Here is a 16,947-nt window from a genome sequence, read left to right as displayed (position 1 = left end):
CAGCAATGTTCAGATAGAAATTTATCGCTGTAAATACTTACATTAAAAAAGAAGTTCAGGGGCTGGCCCTGTGGCCGAGTGGTGAAGTTTGTGCTCTTTGCTTTGGCGGCCCAGGGTTTTGCGGGTTCGGATACTGGGCGCGGACATGGCACCACTCGTCAGGCCACACTGAGGCGGCGTCCCACATGCCATAACTAGAAGGACCCACAACTAAAATATACAACTATGTACTGGATGGATTTGGGGAGAAAAAGCAGAAAGAAAAAAAAAAAGTTGTTCAGACAATGGAGTAGTATTCAGTGCTAAAAACATTAGCTCTCAAACCATGAAAAATACATGGAGGAAACCTAAATGCGTATTACTAAGTGAAAGAAGCCAATCTGAAAATGCTACATACTGTATGATTCTAACTATATGACATTCTGGAAAAGACAAAACTATGGAGACAATAAAAAGATCAGGGCCAGCCTGGTGGTGCAGTGGTTATGTTCGCACGTTCCGCTTCTCAGTGGCCCGGGGTTCACCAGTTCGTATCCCGGGTGCGGACATGGCGCCGCTTGGCAAACGCCATGCTGTGGTAGGCGTCCCACATATAAAGTAGAGGAAGATGGGCATGGATGTTAGCTCAGGGCCAATTTTCCTCAGCAAAAAGACGAGGATTGGTAGCAGAAGTTAGCTCAGGGCTAATCTTCCTCAAAAAAAAAAAAAAGAAAGAAAAAAAAATCAGTGGTTGCCAGCGCTTAGGGGGAGGGAGGATGAATAGGCAGAGCACAAAGGATTTTCAGGGTAGTGAAACTATTCTGTGTGATACCTGAATGATGCATACATTGTCAAAACACCAAAAGTAAACTCTAAGGTAAACTATGGGCTTTGGGTGACAACCAAGTGTCAATGTAGGTTTATGGATTGTGACAAATGTAACACTCTGGTGAGGGACGTCTATAGTAGGGGAGGCTGTGCGTAGGGGACAGGGTGTCATTAGGAACTCTCTGTACTCTCTGCTCAATTCTGTTGTGAACCTAAAACTGCTCTAAAAAGTAAAGTTTATTAATTAAAAAAATAGATCTCAAATCCCAACCTTCTACCTTAAGAAACTAGAAAAAGAAGAGCAAATGAAACCAAAACAAGAAGGAAAGAAATAATAAAGGTTAGAGAAGAATGAAATAAAAAATAGAAAAATAGAGAAAAATCAACAAAACTTGGTTCATTAAACAAAAACAACCAAACTGACCAATTTTTAGCTAGACTGACAAAGAAAAAAAAGAGGAAACTCAAATTACTAAAATTAGGAATAGGAGAGGGGACATTGCTACCAAACTTACAGAAATAAAAAGTATCATAAGGGAATACCACGAACAACTGTATGCCAACAGATTAGAAATACACAAACTACCAACACGGACTCAAGAATAAATAGAAAATCTGAATAGACCTAAAATGAGAGATTGAATTAGTGATAAAAGTTTCCCAGAAAGCCCAGGCCCAGATGGCTTCACTGGTGAACTCTACCAAATGTCCAAAGAACTGACATCAGTCCTTCACAAACTCTTCCAAAAAATAGAGGAGCCAAATTTCTCAACTCATTCTCTGGATGAAAACTCTGCCTTGGGGCAATCATTGCCTATCTCTTTATCGCAGAAGTTGATGACAACAGCCCAGACTGCTTACCCATGAAAACAGGTTCAGACTGATCCAGCCCCCTGGAGCAGCAGTTCTTAACGTCAGCCACGTGTAAGAACTGCTTGGGGAACTTTTAAAAATCCAAGTGCCCACATTGTATTCAGATCAGTTATATCAGAGTCTATGGGGGTAGGACCCAGGCAGCAATAATAATAATAATGATAATGATAATGATAAACAACCCTCTAGGTGATCTAACTGTAAGACAATTTCCTTTTAAGGAAAGCTAAGGGCTATGGATAATAGAGGTACAAATGCCAAACTGTGATTCTCTACTGGGTCATTCCAATCTCCCCCACCCTTGCTAAACTCCCAGGGCTGATAGGTCAGACCCTAAGGAGAACACCTGCACTCAATTCTGCTTCTAAGGGTTAACAGGTGAGATACTGACCAGGGACGCTCTCTGGGCACAGCTAGAGGAGTGATCATCAGAGGCTATGTGGTGCCCAGGGCTCTCTACCACAGGATTCATCCTCTCCACTTTCCTTAAATTCACTGGGATTGACACAGACCAGGGCCTGGCTTTTGGACCCTTCCAAGTACAGCAAGAATTAGCAGAATGACAAAGATGTTAAGGAAGCTCCACGGAGGGGAAGCTGTATGAGCAGAGGCAGAGAATCAGGACTGTGTAGTGGATAGGGGGGAACTGGAAGCAATCAAGAGGGCATAAAACTGAAAAGTGGGCCAGGGCATGGAGAGAGGCTGCAGAGAAATTTTTCAGGACTCTTACTGGCAAGTGACAGGAACCCAAATCCAATTAGTTTAAGCAGAAAGGGGGGTTTATTGGAAGAATTCTCAGATAGCTCACAGAATTAAAGGAAGAGGTGCAGAGACTTGGCGCACTCTGGGAATCTCGGATCAAACGGGTTCAGTGCCATGAGGATTCTTTCCTTCTGCCTCTCATCTTGGCTCCTCTCTGGCCTCAATATCGCAAGCTTTTCATATTGACAAAAAGTTAAAAAATTTTTTTTGCTTTGTTTCCATTTAGGAAATCTGAGGGATGAACTTCAATAGGCACAGCCTGGTCACAAGCCCCCCTCCCCGCTCATAGCTTGGAAAAGTAAGGGTAGGGCAACTCTAATTGGTATTTTTCCAATAATCTCATAGTTAGAATGGGGGAGATACTTCTCTCAAAGAAAGAGAATGCTGTTCTGAAAAGACCAAGCCATAAACCATTACAGAGGCAGGTCCCAAGTCACAGGTAACTTTTTACGTCCTGGTGGAGGTGTCAGGGAATCATGAAAGACTTTAAGTAAGGGAATGACATGACCAGGTTTTATTTTAGAAAGGTAAGCACAGTATGTGACGAATGGACTCAAGGAAGTCAAACTATGCAAGAAGAGAAAGCAAATAATTTATTCCAAAAGACTATGCGAGGATGTCTAGGCCAAGCAGAGTTGAGAGAGGAAAAGAGAGGAGGGGTCGGATTTGAGAAACACTTAGAGGTTAAAAGCAGAGTTTAATAATGAATTGAACGTGTAGGGTGAGGCAAAAAGTAGGCATCAAGGACAACTCAAGAGCTTTCGGTTTTGAATGATGGAGGATAAAGGTTCTATTAGCTGAGACAGGGAAAAAGGAGGAGGAGATTCAGGTCGGGGGGAAGGCAGTGGTTGTCTTGGCCATTTGAATGTCAAGTATTTGTTAGGCAAACAGCTGGATATAAACAGGATTCTGAAACTCAGGGGCAAGATCAGGGATCGAAGTATAGATTTACAAGTCAGCAATTAAAGCCATGAGAATAGCTGAGATCACTAAGCGTAAGTGAGCAGAGAAAGAAGTATGGTGGATAAAGGCTAGAATCCCGAGGAACACTAATATTACAGGGTTGGAGAGAGCAGGATTTCAGAAAGCAGTCTTGGAATAGTCAGAGGAACAGGGGAACCAGAGAGTATTGTCACAAAAGCCAAGGAAGTAGAGATTCTGGTGGAATGATTCCTCACTGGTGTCCGATGCACTAGAGGTCCAGCTCGAGGAGTGAACATCGCCCATTAAAATTGGCAATATATGAGTCACTGATAACATTGGCAAGGTAAGAAACAAGGCAGGAACCTTTGCTCACAGTGAACCCCAAGATAAGGAGCTTAATTTGGATGATGGATTTTAGGTAATGATGGGACATTTAATTGGGAATCCCCAGAATTAAAAATAAGAATAATAGGTCTCAGGGCCGCCCCGTGACTGAGTGGTTAAGTTCACGTGCTCCGCTTCGGTGGCCCAGGGTTTCCCCGGTTCGGATCCTGGGCACAGACATGGCACTGCTCATCAAGCCATGCTAAGGCGGTATCCCGCATGCCACAACTAGAAGGCCCCACAACTAAAAACATACAACTATGTAGCGGGGAGCTTTGGGGAGAAAAAGGAAAAATAAAATCTTTAAAAGAATAAGAAGTCCAGGCTAGTGACAGTTCCCTTGAGTCATTACGCATAAGTAATAGTTAAAGTGATGAGTGTGAGACATCTCAAGGAGAGAATGAAAGGTGAGAAGTAGTTCAAGATTGGAAGTATAATGGAAGAAATATTTCAAGGGCTGAGTGAGAACTTGTAGGGAAGCCAAGCAAGGTTTCAAGAAGGTAATGAGGACTAGTATGATGTTTGCTCCCACTGGAAGGCTTCTTGGGAGGGTGACGTCAGTTGGGGTGAGAGAGGGTTACACACTTGCCTCATTCCCACCTATAACTAGACAATTGTGATTGTTCTAGGTATCCCTTGGGCTGATATAGAGACTCTACAGAACTGGTGTTCAACAAATGTTTATTGATTTGCTGACACATGAAAGGCTGGTGCATGTGGCACTGAGGCACCCAGCGAGGCTGGAGGAAGGGATGCTGCTGGTGAGACACTGAGTAAGGAGGGGACGATCAGGCTGGAATATGGACTTGCTGCAGTACTCCAGGTGCCTCCCAAGCAAAGAATGAAGGCCCTGCTTTTTCACTGTTAATAATCCCTCACATGAGAAGAGCATGTTGCAGTTAACAAAGCACTCATGACAATTACCCCAATTATTCCTCACAAAAGCCTTGGGAGGTAAGCACGGTTTTACTAATAAGGCAATGGAAGTTTAGAGAAGCGAGTAGGCTACTCAGTAGTTATTAGATGGCAGACCCAGGGCCCGAGCCTGCATCGTTCCTTGCTCTTTCCTCTATACCACAATGCTACTCGTTAAATTTGATTTCTGTAGTGGTGGTTTTAGGCTGAAGTGATAGTAGTAAAATTGGATCCTTTTGAAAAATATTTATTGAGTATAAATAAATGTCCTATACATTAAATATCAAGAAATATTCATTATTGATTACAAGTCAGGCTGTAATACTGAGGGAATCACAGAATCAAAATATCCACTCATGATACAGTAGTGCTAATTCCATTCCAATACCAGACACTGTAATGATTCACTCACAAGACACAACAAAACTCAGCAAAAAAGGCCATCACTTTAACCGACCTATAATACCACAATAGAAAATGGTTTTGAATCATAATATGACAGTCCCAATAATCTCATCTTTGTCTTATTAATCTATCAGGTCAATTTGAGATTGTGGACTTACACTGTCATAGAATTTAAGGACTCCCATTTCCTTGGTTTTATTTTGAACTATTCTTATGGAATGAAGTCACACATACCCACTGATACTTTTAGGTAAGTTAGTCTTTCCTAAGAGAAAAGGTATACAAATTTAGTACAAGGAAAGTATCCCCCAAGCAATGAGTCTTTTAACGGAAAACAATAAAAGAGCAATGTAATTAACTTTTCCTTTGAAGAAAGGAAAGAAACCTTAATCTGTTATGGTAAATTTGGAAAGATAAATATTCCTAGTCCCAGAATACGTGTTTATTTTACATGATGTCCTTGAATGATGCAAGTCTATGAAGCGGGGATCTGTGGCAATCCAAATTCATCCACCAGGACTCCATCCTGTGAAAAGGAAGCAATGTTTAGTGCCACTATTTTTCAAATGATTAAAAAAAAAAAAAAAAGATTATAAATATTTAGTGGTCAAAACTTATCTCTAAGAGTTTAATCAATGAAAACCAAAAATCCCACTTGGAAGATGAGAATGAGATTTTTTTATGAAAGGCAAAAGGGGAAGTGATGAACCAGGAAAAGGACTGGAGGGGATCAAAAGGGGAGAGCCCTTGCAGGGCAAAGGAACAGTCAGAGAGAAAGAAAAACTCAGGTGTACACCTGGAAAGGGGAAAAGGGGCTGGGAGGGTCCAGGAGGAAAGGCTGAGGAGTTAGTCCTTGCCTCCAGATTCGCATTTTCACTCTGATCCGTAGAGTGAACAATTACCTTTCATAGCCTCCCAAATCTCTGAAGGAGCAGTGCCCTAGTTCGGGCAGCCACTTCCACATGATACTGTACTACAAACTTAGAGGTGCTGACACCACTATCAATTAAGAACCCACATCCCAACAGCACATTTAACTCAGGAATCTGTGACCTTCTAGAAGTGGAAATAACATAGATGTTTCAGGGAATTCAAAAGGTGAGCTACGGTAGTATTAATAAAAATTATTTCAGGTGTGCTGAGAAAAAGCAACCTATATCCCTTGAACTGTGAAGTGGCCAGAGATATGGGGGTGGGGTGGGGTGGGCAACAGAGAGAGGTAAGACCTCTCTAGGCTCCAGGCAGAAGAGAGTGGCACAGGAGGGGAAGACGTACATTCAGAGGAATCAGCTAAAAGGGACCTGAGAAATTACCTACTCCCCACATTCGCTCCCTACATTTTAAAGGTGGGAAAACTGATGAGGTTCAGAGAGAAGACATGAATTTCTAATTTGCTCAAAGTCATACAGTGAATAAAGGTAGAGCTGAGACTGGCTCTCGCTCAAGGTTTCTGTCAACCACATTGTGCATACTTGATGTGCATGCTGGGAGATAAGGCAAATAGCAGGGCTGTCAATGTCCAGTGGCAAGAGAAAAAATGACACAGGAACTAAGATGGAGTGAACAGGATTTCATTAGAAGTGAAATCTTCTCTTTTTATAATGACAACCAGATAGCCTTGGACAAGGCTTTAAGTTCACAAAGCTCTTTTACATACAAGACCTAATCTGAGCTACACAACAATTATGTGAGATAATTATCATTATCTCCACTTTACAGATGGAAGGAACAGAAAACTTCGAAACAGCTAAGTGATTTGCCAAGGTCTCACAGTTAGTTAGTGGCAGAGACTTAAACCCAAGTGTCCTGATTCTTTTACCTTGTTGAATTAGAATCTTTCTACATTAAGTTTTATACTTAAACTATTAATCCCTAGTTTAGAAAAATCCACCCCTAATGAACCACTGGGTCTGGAGAGTAGACCTTTCTTTTATACTCCTGCCTAGCACAGTTCATGCAAGTGTTGCTGACGCTTTCCCAGAAAATGTCTAAAACCTGTAAATGGAACTCAGTGCAAGCTCACAACAAGAGTAATTATGTATATTATACAAATTGTCATCACATAAGAACGTTCCTAGGCTTCCCTGGCACTATTTACACAGCCTGTCCATAATCCAACGCAGGAAAATTGAGTTTTTAAGAGTTCCCAAAACAATGATCGAGACAATCTTTCCTTGTACTAACTTAAGACTACGTTTTAAATTCCCAGACCGGTGATCAAACATAAAACCTTTACAATTTCACAGAAAATATAAACAGAAGAGGCTTCCACCTTATTCTTTGTGTCAGTGGGAACACCTTCTGGAATTGCAGGTGCAGATGCTGCTTCATCCAGGTAAGAACTGTCCTCATCGGCCAGAAGCTCATCGCCCAGGGCGTCCAACTCTGAGAGTGAAGAGTCAACATTTAAAAATACGTCACCAAGGAAACTGGCAGCTAATGTTAAGAAAGCCAAATTACTTATAAGAAGACGAAAATTTAAAAACAAAGGGAACGGGACTATTAATTTCTATTTTCAAAATAAAAGATTATCATTATAAGAAATTTTCTAGGGAATAGATGTGGTAAAATCTATGAAAAAGCAGAATAAAAATTCAAGAAACAAAACAACCATTCCCCACAGGCTTACAAGGCCCTAGTCTTCAGAAGACTCTAGTTATCAGTCAGTCAATCCAAACTAGAAAATCCTGATAATAACAAATGTAAAAAATCCTCTAAGTTATTGATGAACTTGAAAGAAGGTAGTGAAAGAAGGCAGAAGATTGCTGTATACCGAGTGACCATTACATGAAATCAGGGTTTAAACATAAGTCAACAGTAAAGTGAGTCGAAAGTGATCGGCGGAATGACAATAGCAAGCAGAGACTCATCAGGGGAAATTCTAGATGGGAAATAAGAAAATAAAGAAATGAATGGGGGGAAAAAAGGTTCTAGGCAAATACAGAACATGCAGAGAGAAAGTAGCAGCAGTAATGTGACAGGGATTATCAGGTGACAGAGAATTCAGAGTGAGGTGGTTCTGCCATCTACCCAGCTACTCATATGAGAAATTGACAGACATCCCTGACACCTCCTTCTCCCTCCACATCCAATTATTGTCTTGTCATTCACCCTCCAAAAATTTCTTCAAACTGTTCACTTCTCTCTGTTTCTGCTACCACAACCTTAGTCTCAGTCACCATCATCTCTTAAATGGACTGCAGCAATAGCTTCTAGATTCCTCTCTGAGGCCACTCAACAACCTCTCCCATTTGACCCTGCTAACCTCTTCTCATCTTTCAGGTTCCATGCCTGTCCCCCACTCCCAACTAGGTTAGAGTGCCCAGCTACGTGCTCCATGGCACCCCATACTTCTTCCCAACAGTTTGTGCTCCTGTAATTAATTACTTAAAACAAGTAGTTTCTTACCCCTGCTAGAGAAGTTTCATGAACGCAGGTATCGTATCTGTTTTCTTCAGTGCTGAATCCCCAGCACCTAACACAGTGCCTGGCATATAGTAGATGCACACCAAGTATCTGCCAACCCCTTGATCTTGATCTGTTTTGTTGTTCTGAGCGTGAGGACTCCAAGTAGCAAAACAGGGAGAACAAGATCGAAGGAAAAGGCAGGGAAGGCAGACCAGAGAGCAGGCACCAGGTCAGCAGAGGCCGCCCTGGACCTTCCTTCAGAGCCTCTTTGTCCCACAGTCGTTGGGGGAGTAAGCAAGCCTGACGTGGCTGCCTCACGAGCTCTTTGCCCAGAGACTGTAAAAACTAACTCTCCAGGAACCTCCACGGGAATTTTCTCTAGCATTTGGGGAAAGCTCCCAGGCAGCTGCTCCTTTCAGACTCTAAAGCTATTATGCATGGCTTTTCCCATAACTTACCTGCTTCTAGGTCATCTTCATCTAATTCTGGGGTGCCATAACTACGACTCAGTGCCTCTTGGATTTCATTTGCATCTTCCATCATATCCTCTAGCTGGTCTTGTAAATCCTATAGAAATACAAGACAGGATTTTGAATCATTTCTTACCATTTTTCTCTAACTACCTCCTGCCCCTACTCTCTCCTCTGAATCTTACAAATGAGCAGTTTTTAAAGAGATGATGTATATAAAATGCTGAGCACATAATCGGTTCCCCAATGCTGTTAGTTCCCCTCTTTTACCCCAGCCCTTGGCTAGCGACTGTTTTTAGTCAACAACTGAGCAGGTACTCCTCTAAAGGACGGGTTCAAGTAACTCCTCAATGTCCCTTCTAATTAGAAGTGTAAGAAAGAAAGCTTAAAGAATTGGTTAAAAATCACAAGCCTGAAGATTTCCCCTAACAATAACTGTGAATGCCACGAACCCACGTAATCCTCCTCCTATTTTCGGTGGTAAAAATGTAAACTCAAAAATAAAGAAAAGTAGAATTGGTGATCTTGCATTTAAATTTAAGGTGCTTCATGGAAATCCAAAGTCCTATTGCTACATGCCCATCAGCTCTCTGTTGTTACAGAAAGTTCAACTTGAAACATTAAATCAGGCAACATCTACATTATCAACATTTTCCTAGTTAATGGAGAAAAGGAGGTAATTGAGAGAAGCAAATTATTCTTCTTGAGTCAGCCAAAGACTGACTACACTTGCAGGGAAAGGAGGCAGGAGTGGAAACAATTGGTGGTACAAAAAGTTCTACTGGGCCCACCCTAGAGGGAGAAACAGAGTAGGCATCAGGATACGCTTGATATCTGAGACTAGGCTGGTGAAAAAACTGACGGAGGGCACAAATCATCTGTGAATGATCTGCTTGGACTTAACTGGGAGACTACCACAAGGCCAGAAAGAATGCAAAGCCAATCTGAAAAGTGGTATGGCATAGTGAAAGGCAGTTAGTACAACGGTTAGGAGAGAAGACTCTGGAGTCAGACATACCCAAGCTCAAATTTTGCTATTACTCAACGACAAGCCTTAACTAAGCCTTAACTTCCTCATCTGTAAAATGGGATTATTAATAGCCATACCTCATAGGGTTATTGTAAGGATTTATTGCCATAAGATTTTTCAAACACTAAGCATTTAATACCGTCTATCTTCTACTGTGTTAAGAATGTGCCGAACAATATGCTCTTCACACACCGAAAATTCTACATGGGGGAACAGACTAGTGTTGATAATGCAGAAGGTCCAAATTAGCAGCACCTATCCTTCAGAATTTCTACAGCAATGCAAAACATGTGAAAATTCCTTTCAGGCCCCCAAATCAGAGGTTTGTTTTTCCATATAAAGGGTAGAAAGTAAAAAGGAGAAAAATATTTTTTAAAAAAGGAAATACTTTGCTTTTCTGCATTTCCAACTGCCAAACTACCACACTGCACACATGTAACATTCTGCTATACAGAGAAGCACAGGCTGAAACAATAATTTATAGAGACTGAAAATAACATACACTACTCAAGTTAAGCTTATACTATGCTATTACATATCAAGATAAGTCTCCCCAAGTCATCTATGAATGGGATTCCCAGCAATAGACTGTGGGATAGACACAGGAAAAAAATCCTCACACAGAATTAGCAGGTTCCAGTCTGGAAAAACAAAGGCAGTATAAACAAACACAAGCACTAGACTTGACGTGCAGACACTGAAGAACAGAAAGGACAGAAACAGAGGAACGGGCACACACAGACGAAAATCTTACAATGAGAGCTATAAAACAATGAAAGTGTTTCACAACTAAAACATTTTAGGAAGAAAAATGAAATTCAAAATATATAGGCCAGCCAAAGACCCTCTCCCCAAAAGAGTGAGAGAGAAAGGGGTCTCCACCTGTCGTGGGGCAAATCTCTTAGGGGACAGGAAAAGGATAATGAGGCAGGGAGACAGACAGACAACCACAGGTGAAAGATGCAGAGACATACAAAAAACCAGAAAGATCAGAGTTTCTATTTTGTCTATTAAATAGCTCTCATTAAAACACAAGGAACCCTAAACGCAGAAAATAATATTTTATTATCATATAGTATTGTAAAAAGACAAGCACGCACAGAACATTTTTCTCAGTAAATCTCCTGGAAGACATCACTTAGCTCAACTCCTTGTAAGCAGAGACTGGTAGGAGGATTAGAGATGGCCTTGGGCAGTGTAAGGAGGGGTGCCCCCCCCAAAACCCAAGATGGCAGGAAGGCCTTCACTGTAGACTACAGACCGGTTCTACCTGAGAATACCTGATGGCATTTTTACCCCTGCAGAGGCAGTACCATGCCAGTACACAGTAAGTACTCAACCAACAAATACGGCTTGAATCAGAAAGAACTGCTTTATCTCCTTTAAAAGCCTCTCATCCATTTGAACAGCAACCACCACTTTCTGAGCACCAACCAGGGCCAGGCATTGTTCAGGGCGCTGGGGATGCAACAGTGAACAAATCGAGCCCCTGCCCTCATTGAAAGACACATTCTGCTCAGAGGGTAGAGGTAAGGAGCACTGTCACTCATCCAGAAAAGCCTCTCCTCTGGCCAGTCATCACGCACTCCCTCTGCCACCCCTGCTTCCATTGGGCTGTTCACCTGACAGAGGTGAGAGGAGCCAAGCTCTCAGGGCTCACCCCACCTCCGCCAAACCATGAGCTCAAAAGACAAGCCAATTTTAAGGACCTAATGACATTATTATTAAAAATCTAAAGAGAATTACCAGAAAACTCCTTGAGGACAGGTATTATACTTTATTAATCCTGTATCCACAATTAGGTAATCCATCCAACCTAATATAATGGCTGGACCTCAAAATATGTTTTTTTAATAGAGAGTTTTACATCAACTTATAATACTACCTCAACTCTATGCCAGGAGTTAAGCACTGTATGTTTATGTTCTCATTTAACACTCGTGACACTCCCGGGAAATGGGAGCAGTGTCACTATTTTACAGCTGAGGGAACAGAGGACGAAACATCAAGTGCATTAGAAGTAACAGGAAACTGGAAGCTTATTTATTGGGGTCTTATTATGTGCCCGGCATTTTGCATTCAGATACACCAGTTCATTTACTTCATCCTCACAATAACCGTACGTGTATTAGGATCCTTGTGTTAACAAAAAGGAAGATGAGACCTTTGTACCCCTTCCCAAAGTTACTCTACTAGTGAATGCCAGGCCCAACATCCATCCCTCTTCTGCGTTCTTCCCAGCACAAACACAGCCATCTGGATTCTCTCAGAAACTGGTGCATGTTCTTAAAGAAATCCATACACCTCTCACCTCGATCTGGTCAATCTTCACTTGTTTGTATGCTTTCTTCATTTCCTTTACTCCCAGTTTCATAGCATCAACCTAAAAAAAGGTAAGAGAAAACACAATGTCTTAAGAAGCCAAGTTGGTTAAACTGTCTCTTAAAAACCATGGGCAAAGAGCACAAGGTACAGAAATCAAACAAAATCATGGGAGAAGGTGCTCCGGGAGTACCGTGGTCTTGGTGTCCTTCAGTGACTGGATGGTGTAATTGGCTTGCTCCATGTTAAATGACTGTTGGGCGAGATTGTCCCGCTGCTGCTCATACCTTTGGAGAGTCAATTAACAACAGTAAATGTGAGCCAGACAGAAATCCTCAGGAGGAAAGTATCTCTGAGCAGGAGAATTTTCTTAAAAAAAAGTTTAAAAAAATACACAGAAAAATCGGCAAAAAACAATTTCATCACTCTAATACAAACGTCAGTTGATGTATCCCTCCAGTCTTTCTCCTTTATACGTATTTTAGCTACAATACTATTTTCCAGTTAACATTATAGCATTTGCTGTTTTCTGTTGCTACAAAGTCTTAGTAAATATGTCTTTATAATATTTTAGATAATTTCCTATGCTAACTTCCCAGAAGTGGAATTTTTGGGGCAAAGGGCAAGGCTATTTTTAAGGCTCCTCATACATATAGTCAAGTGTTTTTCCAGTAGACTGGACTCCTTGAGGACAGGTATTATACTTTATTAATCCTGTATCCACAATTAGGTAATCCATCCAACCTAATATAATGGCTGGACCTCAAAATATGTTTTTTTAATAGAGAGTTTTATATCAACTTATAATACTACCTCAAAGACATATGTCACTATAGTCTTTATATAATATTTGGAAACCATCTAACTATCCAACCAGAAGAAAAACGGTCAATTCATGGTGCAGGCAAATGGTGGTGGAATATTATAACCCCACTGAAAAGTATAAAGTTTCCAAAGAATATTTGAAAGGACAGAGAAATGCTCATGATATGACATTAAGTGGAAAAGGATAACCTATATACATGCCATTCGTTTTCTTCCAAATTTCTACAATGCACATGTATCCTTTTATTTTGAAAAAAGTTACTTAAAAACTGCAATGTTACCAATTAAAGAGCTAACAGTTTTACCACACTCTCACCACTCTAGGCATTAGAATTTCTTTTTCCGATTTTGTCTAATCTAAAAGGAGTAAGATGGTATCTGATGTGTTATAAAAAGTCATTTTATAAATAGAAATAGAGATATCAACCACCTTTCTGGTTCCTTATTAGCTGATTATGTCTGACCTCTACAACCCGGCAGAGGGTCTCACCAGCTGGACAGCCCACAGGAGTAAACACCAAAGACACAATCTGGCTTCTGCTCAAACAGTGGGATACAGCCACCTAAACAAACTAAGGACCCCTAAATCTTTTGGTGGGAGGGAACAAATATTTAAGATTCCCAATTTTAAAGACAAACAAACAAAAATAAAAAAGGCACACTCTAATTAGATAAATAACGGGAGGACCACACCCTATCAAGCTGGGCAATCCAATACAGAAGCTCTAGCCACTTATGGCTACTTTAGTTCTTAAAATCAAATAAAATTAAAACCAGTTCCTTAGTCACACTAGCCACATTTCAAGTATCAACAGCCACGTGTGGCCAATAGCTACTGTACTGGACAACACAGATAGAGAACATCTCCCATCACAGCACAAAGCTCTATTTAGACGGACAGTGCTGCAGCAGATGGCGCTGAGCATGAGGGGAGAAAAACCCAGGTATCAAGAATCAAGAATGCTTATAATGTGGTATGAAAACCTGAAGGAATGGAAGACCACCTCCCTTTTGGTTAAACCTGCTAGAGGAAAGGGGATTACACTTATAACTTACATCCGCTTTTGCTTTAAAACCCGCAAGGCTTTCTGCTTGACCATATTCTAGGGAGAAAAACAGATTTTAATGAAAAGAAGTGGAAAATACACATCCGGTAAAAGAAATCTCCCACATCCCCAAACTCACATACCTACTTAGTCTCTTCTCCAAAGTAGCAGACATAGTACTCCCCAACTGTCCACCTCCTGAGCACAGTCTTTACGCCTCAGCTCAGCAGACAGAGATGAGTGCACTTTACATCCACCCGCAGCCCCACCAGTGCCAATTCTGTATATCCAGTTGCTTCAGGGAGATTCCCACCTCGGACACCTGCTATCCACTCAAACCTAACACACCCAAATGCCTCAACCTGCTCTCATGTCAGAGATGACCAACAACGACCCCACCCATCTCTCACTTCTCTAGGTTGAGAACCTTTGCATCAACCTTACCTTTCCTCTCTCTGGTGTCTCTTCACACACAGCCACCTAGTTCCTGATTTTTAGAACTCACTTTCACACTGATGCCTTCACGCCAGTCTCACTACTACCACCATGATTTAGGATTTCACCTCCCCAATGACCTTTCTGCATTCCATGCCATCCAACTAAGATGGCTGGGAAAAGCTTCTTGTCGCTTCCCTTTCTACACTGTTCCACAAATCACTTTATTTGTCTCCTCCAATGAAGAAGGAAAAGCAGATATTGTTACTTCACAGTGATAACAATACCTAACATGTACTGAATGTTTCTACGTACTAGACACAGTGCTATGTAGTTCACACAAACAACTCATTTAATGCTCACACTATAAAGCAGATATGATCCCCATTTTACAGATGGGAAAACTGGGGTTCAGCAATGCTAAGTAACTTGCCCTAGCTCAAAAGGTCAATAAGTTATGGAGATGAGAAAAAACAAGGGACTTTTATATCCACAGTCCATGCACTTAAATACGGTACTCTATGTTTCTACCTAACAGAAGATGAAAACAAGAAATTGACTTTATCAAGGTCACAGCTAGTAGGTAGTAACAGTGTTATTAATAGAACACTGGTCTCCAGGCGCCTACTTCAGTACTTTTTCCCACATGCCAATCCTCAACTGGTCTATTATACCTACCTAACCTGACCAGCCTGGCAACTCACTCTTTCTGAGCATGGCCCAGCCCTCCTTTCTAGATTGCCACCTTCTCAGTATAATATGCTAATTCCCACACACATGCTTCCGGACATGTGATCAGCATCTTCTCTCCACCAGGTCAAACCCCAGCCTCCCTCCTGAATCTGGCTGCAAACTCTCCTCCCAGAAGGATGCACCCTCACCCAGGTTTTCGCCTTACCAGACTGTGAGCACCTCTCCTGTATCCCTCACTGGCCCCCACCACCAGGCCCTGCTTCCACAGGTGCTCAAGTTAGGCTGTCACAGCACCTTCTGCAGCTGCCGCCTACCTTACCTTGGCAGGACCCTCTCTCATCTTCTTGATTTGATCCTTATACTTCACTAGCTCCGCATCCAGTCGGGAAATCTTCTTGTCAATGGATTCTGCCCTGCTGTCCACCTTGAGGGGAAAATATCAAAACCAGGGGTAGTTATTGCAAGACACTAACACGAGAAGGGGCAGGAGAGGAAGGAATACAGAGGAAGAAGAGAAAAATAAAGAAGAGCATATGGTGAAGAGTGGAAAACAGTGGTTCCCAACAGGGAGGAAGATTCTCAGTCAGAAACACTGGGGGGCTTTTATAAGTTCTACTCCCCCCCCCCCATTCTGATATTCCAGGGTCCCCTTCAAGTCTGTTTGGGCAGAAGAATAATTTGAGAATCACTGGGCTAAGCTGAGATTTCCCTCGAACTGGAGATTAGTCAGGCTGGGGGCTTAACCAGGAGGTGTGTGAAACGGGCCAGTGTGCAGTGGACCCCGTTATGGCTGCAGATCTAATGCTATTCGCTTAGGTAGCAGGGATGGCTTACAATTAGGGGCCAGAGCTCTAAATTCTGTATTACTGAGATCCAGGATTGCGGTACAAACCTAGGATCTCAAGCTGAGGGTCGTGACGTGGGAGAGGGGTGAGGGATGAAAGAGGGTCAGGGGTCGGACCGGACGAGGTAGGAAGGGAGTGTGGGCCTATGGCTGGCCGGGGTGAGGGGACAAAAAAGCAAGTGGACGCCGCAGGGGGCATTGGGTTGGGTATAAGTAGGGCGAGGCAGTGATGGATTAGGGTCCCTGGTCTGTGGCGTCAGAGATGACTTGGGGCACAAGAACGAAGGTGGAGTGGAGAGACCCGAGGTGAGTGGGCCCGGACCGGGAACGAGGTGGAGCGGGCGCAGGGAGCCGGAGGTGGGCGGGGTCGGGGCGTCAGAGTCCCTGAGCCCAGTTATGCGCGGTCTAGTGCCCACCGTGCCAATGCAGTCAGTCAGGCTGGGCGGCGGAGCCTTGGGTTTCGCTTTCCCGAAGAATCGGTTCATCTTGGAGGGCCGCGAAGAACACCCAAACACGGGAGCAAAACCAGAAACGGAAGCACAATCACCTCCGCCTTGACTTCCGGCCCCATCCTGCGCAAGCGCAATGTGACTATTTCCCGATCCTTCTTCCGGGTTTGCGGCTCAGCCTTCCGGTCAGGGGAGCTCCCGCCGGTTGGAGGTGGGCAAGGAGAGACAGCCGGGGGCGTGGCCCGGCGCAGGGAATGGGCGTGGCTTCAGATGAGCAAGGCGGGGCCTCGGTGAGTGGGTGGGGCCGAGACGGCTTTAGCAGAATAGAGCGGGGCGAAAGCGGGCCTGCTCCGAG

General features: G+C 42.8%; 1 protein-coding gene across 1 annotated transcript; it reads right to left on the bottom strand.

Annotated features, from left to right (window-relative positions):
- Window positions 1–4,896: 4,896 nt before the first annotated feature.
- On the bottom strand, window positions 4,897–16,894 carry CHMP5 (charged multivesicular body protein 5). Its single transcript, XM_023627469.2, has 8 exons — window positions 16,560–16,894; window positions 15,619–15,723; window positions 14,182–14,228; window positions 12,494–12,587; window positions 12,290–12,361; window positions 8,937–9,045; window positions 7,343–7,455; window positions 4,897–5,596 (listed from the first exon to the last, which is right to left on the bottom strand). The coding sequence occupies exons 1-8, from the start codon at window positions 16,626–16,628 to the stop codon at window positions 5,546–5,548; spliced, it is 660 nt and encodes a 219-aa protein (XP_023483237.1). The 5' UTR covers window positions 16,629–16,894; the 3' UTR covers window positions 4,897–5,545.
- Window positions 16,895–16,947: the final 53 nt, after the last annotated feature.

This window comes from Equus caballus, chromosome 23 (genome assembly GCF_041296265.1).
Source record: "Equus caballus isolate H_3958 breed thoroughbred chromosome 23, TB-T2T, whole genome shotgun sequence".
NCBI lineage: Eukaryota > Metazoa > Chordata > Mammalia > Perissodactyla > Equidae > Equus > Equus caballus.
This window is presented reverse-complemented; position numbering and strand designations above follow the sequence as displayed.

Coding starts and splice junctions, on each gene's coding strand:
- CHMP5 (XM_023627469.2), bottom strand. CDS start 16,628: ATGAACCGATTCTTCGGGAAAGCGAAACCCAAGGCTCCGCCGCCCAGC. Junction 14,229..15,618: donor TGAGAGAGGGTCCTGCCAAG/GTAAGGTAGGCG, acceptor TTTTCTCCCTAG/AATATGGTCAAGCAGAAAGC. Junction 9,046..12,289: donor TGAAGATTGACCAGATCGAG/GTGAGAGGTGTA, acceptor GTATTTCTATAG/GATTTACAAGACCAGCTAGA.